The sequence below is a fragment of the Eptesicus fuscus genome, chromosome 10 (genome assembly GCF_027574615.1).
Source record: "Eptesicus fuscus isolate TK198812 chromosome 10, DD_ASM_mEF_20220401, whole genome shotgun sequence".
Classification (NCBI taxonomy): domain Eukaryota; kingdom Metazoa; phylum Chordata; class Mammalia; order Chiroptera; family Vespertilionidae; genus Eptesicus; species Eptesicus fuscus.
In genome coordinates, this window is record NC_072482.1 from 84,566,343 (window position 1) to 84,584,783 (window position 18,441).

The 18,441-nt window shown below is 37.1% G+C and overlaps 1 protein-coding gene across 2 annotated transcripts in view; it reads left to right on the top strand.

Annotated features, from left to right (window-relative positions):
• Positions 1 to 18,441, top strand: part of TBC1D32 (TBC1 domain family member 32) — a 131,345-nt gene that overhangs the window by 70,049 nt on the left and 42,855 nt on the right. The window contains exons 21-23 of one of the 2 annotated variants that reach the window (XM_054722529.1): positions 2,055 to 2,171; positions 7,220 to 7,308; positions 17,739 to 17,861. In XM_054722529.1, coding sequence (XP_054578504.1) covers positions 2,055 to 2,171; positions 7,220 to 7,308; positions 17,739 to 17,861 — 329 coding nt within the window. The remainder of the gene's footprint in view (positions 1 to 2,054; positions 2,172 to 7,219; positions 7,309 to 17,738; positions 17,862 to 18,441) is intronic. The other variant, XM_054722530.1, reaches the window with a different exon arrangement.

An 18,441-nucleotide genomic window follows, 5' to 3' on the forward strand; every position in this document is an offset into this window, starting at 1 on the left:
GAGATTCTAGATTTAACACTTATATTTGCCCAAGGACAGGTATCAGTTTGTGCTCCACTGAAGATTGGACAGATATTAAAGAACAATAATGGAATAGTATGATTAGCTTTATGTTATGAATTCAACTAAGATAAAAATGGCAGACTTCTTAAAAATATGCTTGCCAAAATGGACTTAATATAAAACAGAAAATCTAAATTGCTACATATTTAGTTGAAGAAATTGAATTTGTTATCAAAAACCTCTGGCTAAGAAAAGCAGATAGTTTCACCAGTGAATACTATGAAACTTTATAGAAGAAAAAGTACCAATCACACACATATTCTTTCAGAAAACAAAGATAGAGAAATCAGTTTCTAACTTGTGTTATGAGGCCAGCATAACCCTGACATGGAAATGAGACAAATGTTACCAAAAAAGAAAATCACAGACTAATATTTCTGATGAATATAGACTTAAAAATACTTAACAAAATATTATCAAGTTGTATATAGCAATATGTAAAATGATCATTCATTATGATCAAGTGGTGTTTATCCCAGCCATTCAAAATGGTTAGCATTCTAAAATGAAACTCTAATTCACCATATTAACAGAATAAAGAGAAATCTCATCCAATGATTCAATAGAAGTAGAAACAGCATTTGAGAAAATTTAATACCCATTTATAAAACTCATCAGATTCAATCCTCAATCTGATAATGCTATCTTTGAAAAACATAAATCTTTAGCTTTTCATGGTAAAATATTATATCTAAAATTTGTTTACTCAATTTGTAAAAAATTTTAAAAATGACAAGCAGGAAATTTAATAGTTACAAATTAGTGCAATTAATACAATACAAACTAACATGTAAGTATTGGCAAAATATAGGGCTTCTAGAGGTGGATAGAGTTAATTGGAAAGCCTTCTAGAAAAAAAGGATGTGAAAGCTCATGAAGTGCAATAATGAGTATGTGGGAGGGTAAGAGGAGCATGTTCCTGGGTAATAAAAGTTTGTTTACATGGCAGTCAGTTGAAAAAGACCACAGGGCCCTAGCTGGTTTGGCTCAGTGGAAAGAGCTTTGGCCTGCAGACTGAAGGGTCCCGGGTTCGATTCCAGTTGCGGACTCTATCCCCAGTGGGGTACGTGCAGGAGGCAGCCAATCAATGATTCTCTCTCACCATTGATGTTTCTATCTCTTTCTCCCTCTCCCTTCCTCTCTGAAATCAATAAAAATATATTAAAAAAGAAAAAGACCACAGGCAGATTCGATTGACTGAAGTGGTGACTTCATGCTGAGGAATAATGGGCTTTTAAAACTGAGAGAAGAGAGGGTCAATTAGTAAAGTGCCTTGAAAGTCATGGAAAGGAGTTTAGATTTGATGTTTAGTGATGGGCAACCACTGCATGCTTTTGCACAGAGGATCCAAAGAATGAAATGTGCCTGAGAAAAAGTATTCAGGTTGTCTTGAATAAGGCAAAATGAGATTGGGAGCTTAAAAACGTCATGGAGAGATTAACTTGGGAAGATTGCACCAGAAAATGAGCTGATTTTGATGGGAAAAGCCATGGCTTTAAAAAATTAATTACAATTAGGGTAGTTGGATTTCCAGTGAATGTAGTTAAAGGATAAAGATGGCTTTGTGACCTAAGTGAAGAATACATAGAATTTATTTTCTTGCTCCAGAGATCCTAAGTATTATTCTCTGGTATTTTCTTACACATCAGATATAACAAATGCAAAGAATGAGAAATATGGATCATTTAATATTTTTTTCTCAGAACCACACTTTTCAAGAGTTACATGATATTTTAAAGTATTTTCCAACTCTCAAGGTTGTTCTATTAGAATCGTTCTTACGCATTGTCAACACAGATTATTGTTAATGTTAACTATTTTGTTCTTATCATACATGTATGTCTTTCACACTTATGTGGATTAATTTAGCTTATTTAAAAAATTCTTGCAGTCATACTGCTATAAAACTTTACACTAATGATTCTTCTGTGGATGTGGTTGAAGAAAATGAGCCATTTAATGACTTTTTCTTCTTCCCCCCCTTCCCCCAGTCTTTTCTAGGGTTGGTGACCTTGTTATCTTACCCTGCTATTTATGAGCTGGTCGGCAATCAAGATCTTCCTAATAAAGCAGAATATTCTCTTCGTGAAGTTCCCACATGTATTATTGTAAGTAATCTTCTTTTAACGTTTCCCTTTTATAGATGATACTTTTGGAAATTTGTAGTGAAAAAGCAATTTGACAGAAAAAAAATGACAGGAAAAAAGGAACACATTTAAATACTGATTTACTTACTCATGGAGTATCAGTTTCTGAATTATCTGCCAATGGAATCTTTGATCCAGGCCACCTAACAGTTGCAACACCTATCGGAGTAAATACAACGTTAACACTCCCCAAGGAAAGAGATTTGGCACAAATAACATGTGTGTATGAATGATTTTTAGGTGACTTATCATGTTATTAGTCACACCAGTGCTGCTCTCTTATTGGCTAGGATAATTAGGAATAAGCTGTATTCGAGGAGTGCAATATGTTTTCTCCTTATATTTTAATGAACTACATATTAACTGCCCCATGAGGGCAGTATATACATATTTATTTAATTTGAGATTTATTTCATAATCTTGCTCCCAGATGGGCTTGTTTTAATCATCCAGAGATATTTAGTTCATCATCTTAGGGTAAGTTTTTGGATTAACACACATAAATATGTATATATGCATTAGTAAAGAATTATTTGGTTAATACTGAAATTCCATTATTAATCTTTACTTTTTATTTTTCTGGTCACTTGTCCTGTGTGGTGGTGTATTTTTACACAGTTTTGCTCTTTTAAATACTTTTAATTCTTGTTAACTCTAAACATTTTAATTTTTTTAAACTTGCTCTACTTTGGGAAATTTTTGATAATTTATATGAATAGAATATAAAAATAGGTACTCTTTCATTCAACTTTTATTTTATATTCTCTGTTCCTTGAAGTGTGTCAATTTTGACTTGTGCTTACTTGCATCATTGTGTTTCTAAAGTAGTTTTATAATTAGCCACTTATGTGCCCGTCTTTCCTTGAACTTAATTTACCACCTTGCGGCATGTGGCACGGTTGATCCAGTCCTTATTGTCCTCTCCTCTGTGATTGTGGTACTGCTTCTGGTTCCCTTCAGGCTCCTCTGGTCTCTCCTGCGTGCTCTCCTTTCCTGGACTTCCCTTCCCCTCTGTCTTGTGTTCTCCATTGTGGCTTTATTGGAAGGCATCACATAGTGTAGTTGTTACAAGTTTGTTTTCTGAAGACAGACTGCTTGGATTAGATTTCTGGCTCTGCCCCCTTAAAAGCTGTGTGACCTTGGACAAGTTAGACCTTGGTTTTTTCCTGGTAAAAGTGAGCAATAACATTCCTATTTGTTATGACAATTAAATGAATTAAGTGAAACATAAAATGTTAAATCACTGCCTGGCAGATAACTGCTAAATAATTGTTTGCTGTAATTATCATTAGGAAGCTCTTCTTCTCCAGATGGCATTCTCAATGGGAGAGGACATGGGACTACCTGTTACTCCATATTGACATCTTCACCGTCTCCCCTTGTATTAATTTCCTAGAGATTTCATAACAAATTACCATAAACCGGGTGGCTTAGAACAACAGAAGTTTATTCTCTCACAGTTCTGGATGCCAGAAGTCCGAAAGCAAGAGGTCAGCAGGGCCACATTCCCTCCAAAGGCTCCAGGGGAGACGCCTTCCTTGCCTCTTCCAGCTTCTGGGTGTTGTAGCATTTTGTGGCTTGTTGCTGCATAACTCTACTTTCCGCCTCTATTTTCACAAGGCCTTCTCCTCTTCTGCCTTAAATCTCTCTTTGTCTTTCTTGTATAACCCAGGATGGTCTTAATTTACTTTACTTACCCTGCAAAGACCCTTTTTCCAAATAGGGTAACAATTATAGGTTCTGGGAATTAGGACATTGACATCTTTTTTGGGGTGGGAACAATGTCAGGATTTAACTCACTATCCCTCCAAACAGAAAAGGGGCATTTTCCTCCACCGCTCTGCTGTAGACCGAATATTCAATTCTTGCGTTGAAACCTAACTCTCCATGTGATGCTATTTGAGGGGGGGCCTTTAGAAGGTGATTAGTGCTTTATAAAAAGAGGCCCCAGAGGAATCCCTTGCCCATTCTTTTTTTTCTTCATAATTATTTACAGTTTTGTTTGCTAAAACTGGGTTCCTTTATGCACAGTCATGCTCACTTCTGCGTTAGGCCCCTTCTGCCATGTGGAAACATAACTGTCTATGAACCAGAAAGTAGGCTCTCATCAGACACAGAATCTTCTGGCACCTTGATCTTAGACTTCCCTGTCTCCAGAACTGTGAGAAATAAGATTTCTGTTGTTTATAAGGTACGCAGTCTGTGGGATTCTGTTATAACAGCCAGAGTGGACAGAGAAACTCCCCGCTTTGAATAATTCCAAGGAAGCACCTTCCTTAACAGACCAAGTTTGTTTACGGATGTTCAGGGATTAACCAGTCACAAGCCACTCCTGATAGTGCAGGTGCAGGGATATTGGCATTATGATTGACCACTCTCACCCTTCACTTGGCCCTTTCTTAAGTGAAAGGGGACAGATAGTACACACATGGTCATTGAGACAAGTGTACACAGGGTAGGCACTCAAATGTATTATTTACATAGAAGATATATTCCTCTTCGTTTTTCTAGTCTTGGTCTCATTTCAGCCTAAGGCTTATTGAATATATTCTCAAGCTGGATAATATCCTTTAAAAAAGACAGAGTTGCAGACTATTTTTGTGAATCCCAAGCCTTTCTTGTACTAGCTTGTTGCTGGGAAGCTGCTGATTGAGGTGACTGCCTCCCTGACACGCGCTGCAGTGCTTAGAAACTGAAGTTCTCCATAAGGCAGGCTTCCCGGGAGTTGCGTTCTGTTCCCTAAGTGGTGATCCATCAATGCAGTCCCCTTTGAAGAAGAAATTATTTACTGTAGCATTTGTTTTCTGAAAATGCATTGTCACTGATAGATGGCTGTAATCTATTCTTCCATTAGCTTGTTGGTAATACATACTGTATTTCTTTATTCTTACAGTATCTAGTACTTAGATCCAGAGCTAGAACTTTGGAGTCACTAGGTATCATTAGCTATTAAATAGTCTGAATTTAGTAATGAGATGACTATTCCAGTTTCAGTCACTTGTACCAGTACCCTGTGAATAAAGAGAAATCTATAATATTCCTTTCAGAAACTGCTATGCACAGAACTCATTGGCAGTCTCCCTCCTCTTAGGCAAAAGAAAGCTAGTGATACATGATCGATTCCAGATCACTCTGTGAACTTGATGGAAAAAAGTGATAGTAGATCGTTTCTTAAATTTTATAATATTAAGCACTAAAAGTCTGTACCTATTTGAATAAATACTGTTTGAAGAACTACATAGCATACAAGTTTTTCCATGTGTCTACTGCAACAACTACTTACTTGATAGCATCCAGGTGCCTGGGCAAAGTCAAGGAGAGCTCTGTGGCTCTGTCACCAGAGCTAAATCAGGGCTGTCTGAGTGGGGAAGTTAGTCAAGAGAGGGAGAAAGCAGTGGGGAAAGTAATGAGACTATAAATATGAAGCTGGGGATATGAATGAATTGTATTCTTTCACAATGTTTGAAACAAGGAATGTCCAGCTAAAGCAGCAGACAGTAATGACACATTATTTTAAGATCTCAATCTTTTTATTCTTGATTATTAAGGCAGTTTATTTAATATTTGATGATTGTAAGTTCTTGTGCTAATATTACTTACACCTTTTTTACAAGATAACTGTAGAATGGTAAATGCATTCCTAAGTGTTAGGTGTAAACTTTTACTAGGTAAGTTTACATACAATCTGGTTTTTACTATGTTTTGATCAGTATTTTTTAAATGTGATTTTGAACTATCTATTACATCCTCCTAACAAACTCACTATGGTTTATTTGATAACATTTGTTCTATCACTCACATAGACATCAGTATATATTATGTGACTTTACTCCCTAGCAAAACCTTCCTTCTTTGCCCTATTGGTCACATAATTATCTTGATTTTAAACACACTGGAGGGAAGCAAGTTTCTTGGTTAGGAAAATGAGCAATTTGAGAAACAAGTGTTTGTTTATGAATAAATTTGTTAGGCCTGAACCCAAAGATATATACAAAAGGAGGGCATTATAGGAAGAAAGGCTTTTATAGAGTGCTCACAATTGTGTGGTAGGCTGAAATTGGCAATGTTTGGGACAACTGGTGGCACGAAGGTCATCAGGTTTTCCCTACATGTGCATCAGTGATGTTTATGCCTGGCTACCCATTGCAACAACTTGGGGAGCTTTTAAAAGAATTATAATGCCAAATATATAATTAAAATATATAATTTTAATGCCAAAATCATACCCCAACTAATAATAACTTAGTTGTTCTAAGATAGAGCCTGGATATCTATCTATCTATCTATCATCTATCTATCTATCTATCTATCTATCTATCTATCTATCTATCTATCTATCAATCATCTGGTTCCCTAGGTGATTGCAATGTTTAAACAGTGTTGGAAACCACTGATTTACATAGACAGATTATATATCAAGAAAATCTCAAATCATTACTAGATAAAACTATTCAAATCTGTTCATGCTTCGCATTTGAAGATTTCATATTTGTTTTTCAAAGTAATTTACATATGTAGCAGTTTAATCAGTATTTAACTGGTTTCATAAGCTGGAATCCATAACAATAAAAGTGTAATATGCTAATTAGACTGGACATCCTTCCGGACAACCTTCCAGACAAAGCCGGGGCTGCGAGGGAAGCCCGGGTCCCAGGTACAAGAGGGAAGCCAGTGCCAGCAGCTGGGGGAAGGAAGTCCTACTCTTGCACAAATTTTGTGCATTGGACCTCTAGTGGAATATAAATTAGTATTTCTTCACTTTGGTTAAACATTAGATAATTTATTTCAGGAACTTTCACAAATCTTAATGTCCATATTATACCTAAACCAGTTAATTCAGAATCTTTAGGAATGAGACTTGGGCATTTTTTTTTTTTTAACAGCTCCCTAGGTGATTAAAATGTAAAGCCAAATTTGAGAACCACAAACCTAAATAAATATTTGTTGATTTGATTTTCTTTAAATGGTTTCAGTCAAGCACAGTCTTACTCAAAGGCTTTCTTTTTCAGGATATTATTGATAGACTTATAATTTTGAATTCTGAAGCTAAGATCCGTTCTTTATTCAACTATGAACAATCACATATCTTTGGCCTGAGGTAAGGTGCTAAGTTTTACTTGAGAAATATTTCAGTGTTGCAAAAGCATGCAAAAAGTATGCTCTATATACTTCCAAAAATATTTAAAATACACTACTTTAAAGCATATCTAAAGGTAATTTATCTTCCTGTAATATTACACATGAAGTAAATTATAGTCATTAGGTTTTTATATTAAGGCCATTGTCCACATTTAGGTTCTATATTATTACAATGTCTTCCATTTTTGTTAGATTTACTAGAGACATTTTGCAGACTATTCAGTTTACTCAGGAGTCAACTGGGGCTTCCTGGGTTGGTATTAGATTGGACTCCTGCCATAATACAGTATTGAAAGAGGCTCAGAAAAACCTGATTTATCTTGAGGCCCACATTCCGCTCTTTTCTGTTAATCATATTATTTACTAGTAATTTCAGTTTCCCAAGTTTTAAATCTTTCTGGTTGAGTGTATGTTTCTTAAGATGTTATTTAGCATGTTCAAATGGCTGGGATAAGGGGGGAAGTAGAAGTGTTTGTTTGGACTATAGAGATGCATAAATTCTTAATCTTTTGGTCATATTTAGACATATAACTTGCTTCCTTATCTACCAATTACTACCTTGAAAAGCAGCTGAATTAAAGAAATTTTCCTAGGTTTGTGATTTTTTTCTTCTTTCTACTAGCAAAATAAATTTTTGGGGCATGAGGGAGTGGGTCAGGGAGAATGCTCTATCTAAGAAATAAAGCAATTACTTTTCTAAAATGAGAATTCTCTGGTAGTAGTATATATTATAGATCTTGTACTGAAACATATATATTATAGATCTTGTACTGAAACTTTTCATTAATAGCTGCGCTTCATTTAACCATTCATTAATAGTTCAAAGAAGATAGGAAAAAATCTGCAGCTGTTATAATTCATTGGATCATGTGCACTTTATCTCTAAATGAATTTCACATTAAATTTTAACTTTCTGTGTAGGACATCAGATACATCATATAGCAACCTGTGATGAGGAATATTAGTAAAAATCCATTCAGTAGAACCTCCATTTGCATAACAAGTATGTGTCTGAGTTTTGTAATGATAGAACATAGATTTTGGCCTCTTGCTATTGATATATTGAATGAATTTCTTTCCTTTTCTGCATTTTTTTATAGAATAGTATTTTTATCATTCTTCTGGCAAAAAATCTAACAATAGGATTTTAAGTCATGTACTAAGCAATCCAAGAGGTGAAATGCTCCTGGGAATAAAATACATTAATTTTCATAGTGGGCGCTTTCTCATAATATCCAAATGGAGTCAAGCTATCCTACACTAGAAAGTTTGCCATTCCATTGTTGATACATATACCAGTAGTTGAGTCATGCATTATAGTAGTAATGAGGACTGTGGAGTCAGACTGCCTACTGGCATTATCTGGTTCAAGTGCCACAATCTCTGATTTGAAATTCTGAAGTTCAGAAAAAAGTTTTAAAAAACTAATTTTTTTTATAATGTATTTTTCTATCTGTACCTAATCTTATCTGAAATTATGTAAAACTTTATAGTGTCTATTTAACCTGACAGATTTGAATATAAACATCTTTTCCCAAAGAAATATTAATGTGCTTGATTCTGAGGTATTGATCCAGAGTCCACACGTACTATATTTTGTTGCTGAAAAATTCTAAATTCTTTGTCCTAAGGTTTAAAGATAAGGAATTATCGACCTTTACATCATGACTTTGCAGTTTTTAAATCACCTAGGGGTAAGGAGTTGGAAAGAGGGGGAGGGGAAAGATAGATAAATTATACAGTGTGTTGTATTTCAAAATCTAGCTTTGCAGTGATATAAAATGCCCATTTCCAGACTAGATTGGGAGGCGCCCTTTGCATCTGAGGCAGAACAAGGTCTGTATCTTCCTGTTAATATCAGGGCCTCAGGCTCAACTGCAGAACTCTTGGCATGATGGCTCACTTAGGGCACGGTGGACTCTCCTCCAGGCAGCAGTGACAGGGAACCTACAGAGGGCTCACAACATGGCTGGTGTGAGCTGGTGCACCTCACATCCTGACCAATTGATAATAGAACAATCTAGCCCAGGACTGTTCTAGATTATGCTAGTTATGCTTATTGGTGCATATTCAAAGATACATTGATGTCTGCTGGGAAGCATCAACAATTTATGCAGATGACTGTAGTGCTACAGTGATAAATTGGATGTTTGTAAATTATTTGGGGTCATACAATGAAACATCTTAGGAACATTTTTGTAGCACATAAGAAGCTCTTAATTAGTATATATATATTTGATAATATTTACAAAACATAAAACTATCTCATAAAATTTGTAGGGTCAGTTTAAGTTAATATTAATGTTATATTCTTAATATGTATATATTATCTTTTAAGAGCAATTTGAGTCTTAATGTTTAGCACAAAATCCTGCAACCTTGGCACATCCGGAAGATGCGCTAATGAATTGAGCTATCCAGCCAGGGATAAAGTTAATCTACTTTTTTTATTAATCCTCACTGGAGGGTATTTCTTCTATTGATTTTAGAGAGGGGGGAGGGAGAGGGTAAGAGGAGAGATGAGAGAGAGAAACATCGATGTGAGAGAGTCACATCAATCGGTTGCCTCCTGCATGCACCCCAACTGGGGTGGGGAACCTGCAGCCATGTACATGGCCTTGACCAGAATAGATTTGGGACCCTTCAGTTCTTGGGCCGATGCTCTAACCACTGAGCAATGCCGCCCAGGGCAAAGTTAATCTATTTTTAACGGTATCCTGAGAAAGACACACACACACACACACACACACACACAAATACTTCTGAAATTTGCCTGTGTAACTGCTGATATCTTTACATAAATGTAGTTTAAATTATTTTTAATACTTTGTCTCTGTTCATAAAAGAACAAAAATGTACCATTAAAATTTAGTTTATCCATGAATTTGGATTCACCTTAGATAATTGTTTACTTTCTTTGGAATACTTCTTGATATAAACAGCTTGCTTTATGTGAGAAGTAAGGAGCAGAATCTTTTTTCATAACTTGGGGAAATTTGGTTTGGAACTAAAAAAATTGAACTTTACAATTTATTGCTTATAAGCCTCAGTAATATGTAAATTTTGAGACATCATTTTTTTTAGATTAGTGTATGTAAAATAATCTGTTCACTTTGTAAACCTAGCCTTAATATTATGGTTAGGCTAAAGAAATAAAATTATCTTAAAGTTACTTTTCTTTTCATGTTTACACTAGCTGCTAGCTTATACAAATATGCTGGTATAATTAATGAGTCATTAAGATCTGTTTATTATACAATTGCATAATTTAATGTTAAATGGCATTAGTTGTTATCAGGTCTTACAAGAATCTTTATGCATAATCTAATATTCAAGTATGCATTGTTTTATTAGTATTCTGAATTTGTTCATTGGTTTAATACACATGTATACTTCTTATGGGTATAGTGATATGTCTTTCCCCATTACCTACCCTAGTATAACACTTAATTTTTTAAATGAAATATTAAAAATGTAAATCTTGCATAAAATATAAACATACAGCTTAACAATTTGTTGTAAAATAAATGTCCACTTAATCCCAACCAAGTAAATAAAGAGAACTAGCACTATGCATTTGTTTGATCATGACTCCCTCCCTTGTCCCCAGTGATAACCACAATTTTGACTTTTGTGGTATTTACATTATATTTTTTTATTTACTTTATATTTTTATTACCTAGTTATGTATTCCTGAACAATATATTTTAATTTTGTTTTTTTCAACTTTATATTATTGGTACAATTGACTATATATCCTGTCATGTTTGACCTTTTCTCTGTAGCCGTATGTTTTCTAAGATTAATGTTGCATACATTTCAATGAATTTATTTTTATTGCTGTATAATATTTCATGGTATAAATATACTGTGTTTTGTTTATGTATTATGCTATTAATAATACATTTGAGTTATGTCCGGTTTTCCAGTTTTGGCTATTAAATATTTTATTGATTTTTGTACAGAGAGGAAGGGAGAGGGACAGAGAGTTAGAAACATCTATGAGAGAGAAACATCGATCAGCTGCCTCCTGCATGCCCCCTACTGGGGATGTGCCCGCAACCAAGGTACATGTCCTTGACCAGAATCGAACCTGGGACCATTCAGTCTGGAGGCCAATGCTCTATCCACTGAGCCAAACCGACTAGGGCCAGTTTTGGCTATTATAAACAACTCTGCTACACATAGAACATTAGCTTAGCTACATATCTCTTTGCATACATACATATATGATTCTTTAGTGTGTTACAAAAATCTGAATATTCTGTTTTCTATATATCCTTGTATAAATATCACATTATTTTAATTACTACAGCTCTGTAATAATTTATAATAACTGAGGGAGAAATTCTATTTCCCTTTGTTTTCAAAAATATCTTGGCTACTTTTAGTCCTTTTCTTTCCACATAAATTTTAGGATCAGCTTCTCACACAAACTAGCCCACTGGGATTTCAATTAACTTGGATTGAATTTATATAACAATAGTGAATGAATTGACATCTTTATAATACTGAGCTTTCCAATCTGTAAACATGGCAAATGTCTCCATTTAAGTTGTGTTCTTTAATTACTGCCATTAAAATGTTTTTCTTTCCATAGAGGTCTTATGTCTTTTGTAGCTGTATGTTACATTCCCCAGTACAGGCAGTCCTCGGGTTATGTCAGACTCGACATATGTCCTTTAGTGGTTACGTCGCCATCTCCCATTTATTTATATATAAAAAAAGTCCCATCATTTCGATGTATGTACAGATGTGCTTTTGTTTTTTATTATTATTTACCACAAGTAAAGGTCAGGAGTTGTTATCTTTCTTTTAATTTTTTTTACTGTTTCACTTCATTGCTGCTGTGTCTGTGCTCCATGTGAGTGACATAGGGGCTTATGTAGGTGGGTTCCCACTACGGCGAAAATCGCGTTACGTCTTGCCATAGGGACGGGTCTCTGACATCACCCGAGGACCTACTGTATGTGGCAGCATCACCCAGTGGTTAAGAGCATGGATTCTGAAACCACACTGCCAGAGTGATGTTAGGCAAGATTCTTAACCTCTCCAGCCCTCTGTTTTCTCATATATGAAATGGAGTGTGACTCTACCTTTCCCACAGAGCTATTGTGAGACTAAATATTTTGCATCTTTAAGAGATGCTCAGAGCCCTAGTGCTTCCCTGCCAACTCTTGGAATAGGTGGCCCATGCCCTTGAGAGCCACATCGTGGAGGTGGAAATAGAAGCCCAGAGAGAGGCAGGTGTGGGAGGCCCGCAGATGCAGGTTGGCCAGGTGGTTTACTGCAGCCTCTACCTCGGTGGAATAATTGATGAATTTGGGAGCTCATGGTTGTTAAGCAAGAAGGAGTTAAGGTAGAAAAAACAACAACGGTGTGTTGGCTGGTCCCGGAGGTGGTTCTGAAGGTGGTGACTGAATAAGACGCTGGAGGGTAGTTGGAGGTTGGAAGAAGGATCGTCTCTATTCCATCCAAATACTGATGAAGCAAGAGACAGATCCGGGACCATGGAGGGCACTATCTTTATTAATTTTATTATTCTCTTTTAAAGATTTATTTTAGGTTATTAGTGGAGGTATTTTGTTGATCTCTATAAAAACCTTACATTTTTAAGTTATTACACAATGTGCATTTAATTCATAACTGAATTGGAAAATAATGTATATCTTTATAATATTTAATATTCTCATCCTGGTAGGTGCTGTCTTTCTATTGAATTTTTTTACATTCTCCAATGATAAATTGTAGCTCTCTTTATATAGGTCCTGTGAATTTCTTATTATCTTTTATCTTTTTTGCTATCCTACCTAATAAAAGAGTAATATGCAAATTAACCACCACTCCGCTACACCCACAAGCTACGCCCACCAGCCATGCCCACTAGCCAATCAGAGCAAGTATGCAAATAAACCCAACCAAGATGGCTACAGCTACAGAGAGCAGGAGGGAGGCTTGGGTTTCCCAGGCAATGGAGGAAGCCAAGCTTTCCACCTGCCCTTGCCGGCCTAAGCCTCCACTCAAGGCTACAAAGTTTCAATTATAGACGGTAAACAAATCCAAACAGAAATGGCAGCATCCACGGAGCTGGAAAGAGCAGGAGGCTAGGGTTGCCCCTGGCAATTGAAGAAGCAAAGCTTTCTGCACACCCTGGCCAGCCCAGGCCTCCACTCCAGGCTACAAAGTTTCAATTATAGAAGATACATAAACCCCTAAAGAAATGGCTGCCGGCCACGGAGCGAGCAGGAGGCTTGGCTCTGCTCCAGGCTACAAAGTTTCAATTGTAGAAGGTAAATAAATTCCAGATACCAGAGCCTCTGCTTGGGTCACCAGGGGGCGTGGCTGGCCTGCAAACCACCACAGGCCCCTTGCTCAGGCCACCCCACACCCCAAGGGAACCCCCACCCTGATCCGGGACACCCTTCAGAGCAAACCAGCTGGCCCCCACCTGTGCACCAGGCCTCTATCTTATCTAATAAAAGAGTAATATGCAGATTGACCATCACTCCAACACACAATATGGTTGCCCCCATGTGGTCAAAGATCCTGTCCCTATGTGGACACAAGATGGCCAGCAGAGGACGGCAGTTGGGAGGCACCAGGCCTGCAAGGGAGGGCAGTTGAGAGGGACCAGGCCTGCAAGGGAGGGCCGTTGGAGGCAATCAACCCTGCAGGGAAGGGCAGTTAGGGGTGACCAGGCCGGCAGAGGAGGGAAGTTGGGGCCAAACAGGCTGGCAGGGGAGCAGTTAGACATCAATCAGGCTGGCAGGGGAGTGGTTAGGGGGTGATCAGGCTGGCAGGCAGAAGCAGTTAGGGACAATGAGGAAGGCAGGCAGGTGAGCAATTTGGAGCCAGCAGTCCTGGATTGTGAGAGGGATCCCAGATTGGAGAGGGTGCAGGCTGGGCTGAGGGACACCCCCCCCACCCCCGTGCATGAATTTCGTGCACCGGGCCTCTAGTTTTAATATATTTCTCCATGGTAATATTTTAATTGGTTATTACTGATATAAATAAATTATTTTTTGTTACTGGTCACCCTACATAATTCTCATTCATATATATAATTAGGGAAGGATCTGATTCCAAACTCACAGATTGTTGGAATTACTTCCTCATGGATTTAGGACTAAGGGTCTCGTTTTCTTGCTGCCCAGAGCTAAGAAGTCCTTGTCAGTTGTCAGTCGAAGGCTGCCCTCAACTCCTAGGAGCCACCTGTTGTCCTTTCCGTGTCGTTTTCTTAACATGGCTGCTTGCTTCTTCAAAGCCAGCAGAAGGTGTGATCACATCATCCTGTCACCTTAACATACTGTGACCAGAGGAAAGTCACAAGTCCTGCATATTCTCAAGAGGAGGGAGCCTCACAAGGGCATGAGTACCAGGAGTGTGGGGGTTCCACCACAGAGCCATTCTTTTAATTAACAGATCGTCTACTGACAATACCTGGTGTTAAACCACTATGTCATCTAAATTATTGCTATCGCTTTTTGTTTGTTTGTTTTAAACTGGTTTCTCTACCTCTGTCCCAGCCAGAGTGAACCTAGTAAAATGCAAATCAGATCATCTCAATCCTGTACTCATTTCATAGAATAAAGCCATACTCCACTGTTTCTCACGCCATCAAAGAAAAGCTTGACGGTGGCCTTACAGAGTCCCGGGTGATCTGGACCCCTAACATTACTTTGGCCTCACCTCCTCATACTTCTTTGTTATTTATTCCCCTTCAGCTACGTGGCCCCCCTTACTGTTCTTAACACATGCCAGATGTACTCTCCCCTTAGGTCCTTTGCTCAGGTTACTTGCTGTGCCTGGAACTCTTTTTCCCCAGATCACTTCCTGGTTTGCTTCCTCATTCCCTTTAGGGCATCACTGAAGTGCCACCTTGGTGAGGACTTTCCTAACCCTCCTATTTAAAACTGCATGCAGGTATTCATCCACACTGCCCCCTTGTTAGAACTTTATATTCACTTTTCTAGTTTTTGTTTTAGCTTTCACTTTTTATTTTGTTCATTGTCTGTGCCCCTCCTCTAGTATTTGCATTCCATACAGACTTGGGTTTTTGTGCATGTGTGTTCAGTGATGTACTTAAAACAGTGGTAGATACTTAGTAGGTATTTAGCCAATATTTCTTAAAATTAAGTAAATTTAATTTTATGTCATGGACAAAGTAGTTTCCAAATAAACAGTTTTATCATCCTCTAGTAATGGATATCATTATCTCCTTTCAGAAAGCATGCCTTTCTATTGTTTTTCTCTCATGTTCTTTGCATTGGCTTAAACTTTTAGAACACACTGTTAAGTAATAATGGACGAGTTTGCCTTCTTCATGACCTTAGTGGGAATGCTTTTCCTGTTTATGCTTTTAGCTCTTGCCTTGAGATGGATTTGTAAATCAGAGAAGTAACCTTTCTTTAATTTACTTAGGATTTTTTGGAGGACAGAGACTAGAGAGTGGATGTTGAATCTTAAATCAAGTAGCTTTTAAGCATCTGTGGTCAGATGACTATGTGGTTCTTTTCTATTACATATTGATGCCATGAATTACATTAAGAAACGTTTTCATATTAAACTATTCTCTCCTTCCTGGAATGAACTGTACTTGGTTGCAATATGCTATTCTTTTAATTTACTGCTGGATCAAATTTGCTAAGCTTTACATTATTTCCAGTACTTGTAAGATCTTAAAAGTGTTAACATCATTTGTTGAAGTTTTGATTTACTCCTTCTATAATGAGGAAAATTCAGCTCAGATATTTTTTTGCTTTCTGAATTTCTCCCAGATCATCTTGAATCATCTCATTGTCCTTCTAGATCAAGCATGTCAAACTCGTGGCCTGAGGGCCACATGCCTCATTTATTTGGCCCATGTTAGCCTTTTAATTTGACATGCTTGTTGCCTATAGACGCCTTCTTTCAAATCGTAAGCTAGAGGACATTGCGGGTCATTTTCATTACATGTTCACTAAATTAGTAGCCTAAAGAAAAGAGCAAGGACCTAGCTGGCATGGCTCAGTGGTTGAGCATTGACCCATGAACCAGGAGGTCATGTTTCAATTCCTAGTCTCAGGGCACATGCCTGGATTGCGGGCTTGATCCCCAGTAGGAGGCATGCAGAAGGCAGCCAATCAATGATTCTCTCTCATCGCTGTTGTTTCTATCCCTCTCTCCCTCTCCATTCCTCTCTCTGAAATAAGGAAAAACATCTTTTAAAAAAAGGAAAACAGAAAGGTCGCTAGGTTCTCCCTAAACCTTCATGTTGAAGAGAAGTTAGGGTGTTATCGGTTAGCTGACATTTTTCAATATACCCCAAGTTTATTTGTGTGTGTTTGTCCCCGCTGACCTTACCATGGAGGAAATCAATTTTATTTATTAATAATCGTCTCTATAGCCAATAACCAGTAATTAATAATTGGTTTGTCTGTAACTACTTGTTCTGCCTTATTCCTTCTACTACTAAGAACTATAGTAGAACTGGGGATCTGCCTGCTGCTGTGCTGTATTTCCACTGGTGCAAAAGAGGGGTAGGTTTTCCATCTGAGTATCCTCCTAGGATTGATTAGTTTCAGGTTCAGTTTTCTTGGCAAGAGTATTTCATGGATGGTGCCGGCGCATCTTCTTGTATGGCAATAGGAGCCACATGATTTCTGTTTACCTCTCTTTTATTTAATGTTAAGGTAGAGCAGTGTATTTAGGTGTTCTCAGATTGACCTGAAAATTATAAAGTTATCCATTGACATTTCACCTAATAAACAGTTCCGGGATTGGTAGCAAAATGATTCTGTTATTTCTTTTATAACTAATTGTGGGGAAAGAAGTGGTGGCAATTTGCTGTTTTTATGAATTTGCTGATGTTTGCTAATTAACTTTTAAATTAACTAGCAATTGAGAAAAAAAAACCTTACTATTTCCAGATTTAAATTTTTAAAAAAACTTGAGAAGAAGTTACCCATGGTTTTTATTTTTATTTATTTATTTATTTTTTTTAATATATTTTATTGATTTTTTACAGAGAGGAAGAGAGAGGGATAGAGAGTTAGAAACATCGATGAGAGAGAAACATTGATTAGCTGCCTCTTGCACACCCCCTACTGGGGATGTGCCCGCAACCAAGGTACATGCCCTTGACCGGAATCGAACCTGGCACCCTTGAGTCTGCAGGCCGACGCTCTATCCACTGAGCCAAACCGGTTTCAGCTATGGTTTTTAAATAATACTTTCATAAGAAAAACTTTTGAAGTCAATTGCTATTCAAATTAATTAAAATATATCTGAAATAACTATTTGATCCTTAAAATTTGTAATTTTATGAGTAGATATTTAAAACACCAAGAAAGTCTAAATCTTTAGGATATATTTTATAAAATCTACTTTTTATTGTTTCTCTTTACATAGGTTATTAAGTGTGGTATGCTGTAATCTAGACACCCTTCTTCTATTAGAGGCTCAGTATAAAGTGTCTGAAATCTTACTAAATGCTCAAGAAGAAAATATCTCAGAGACCTCTGAGAGCCACAGGTAAAATAAAAGGAAATAAAGTCTGTTATGACATGATAATAACAACAGTTTTCTTTACAGATGCTCTGTTATGAGAGTGATTTTCTGTATAGTTTGTTTAATGTTTCTGGACTATCTGAATTCAACAGATTTAAATAACAGTAATAAAGCAATTAAAGCATAAATGTCACAGCTAGAAAGATTGGGATAGATATTCTTGGAGGTGGCTTGCAGAGTACTACTTTCTGAGTTTTTATTTAACTTAGGTTTTTGTTTGTAAATTAGTTAAGTGCTAACATTTTATTGTTGCAAATCTTTTATTTTATTATTTTTATTGTCTAAAGTTTTACATATGTCTTCTTTTTCCCTGATTTACCCCCCTTCCCGCCCCCCGCCCCCCCCCATCCCCCCCCCCGCCCCCAAACAGCCATTCCCACCTCGGGCAAGCCCCTACTGCCCCATGGTTATTAGCATAACCATGAATACGTGGAGGCACGTATTCATGGTTATGCTAACATGCATGCATACACGTCCTTTGGTTGCTCTCTAACCACCGCCCCTCCCCCCCCATGAGTGCTAACTTTTTTAATGGTTCCATGAA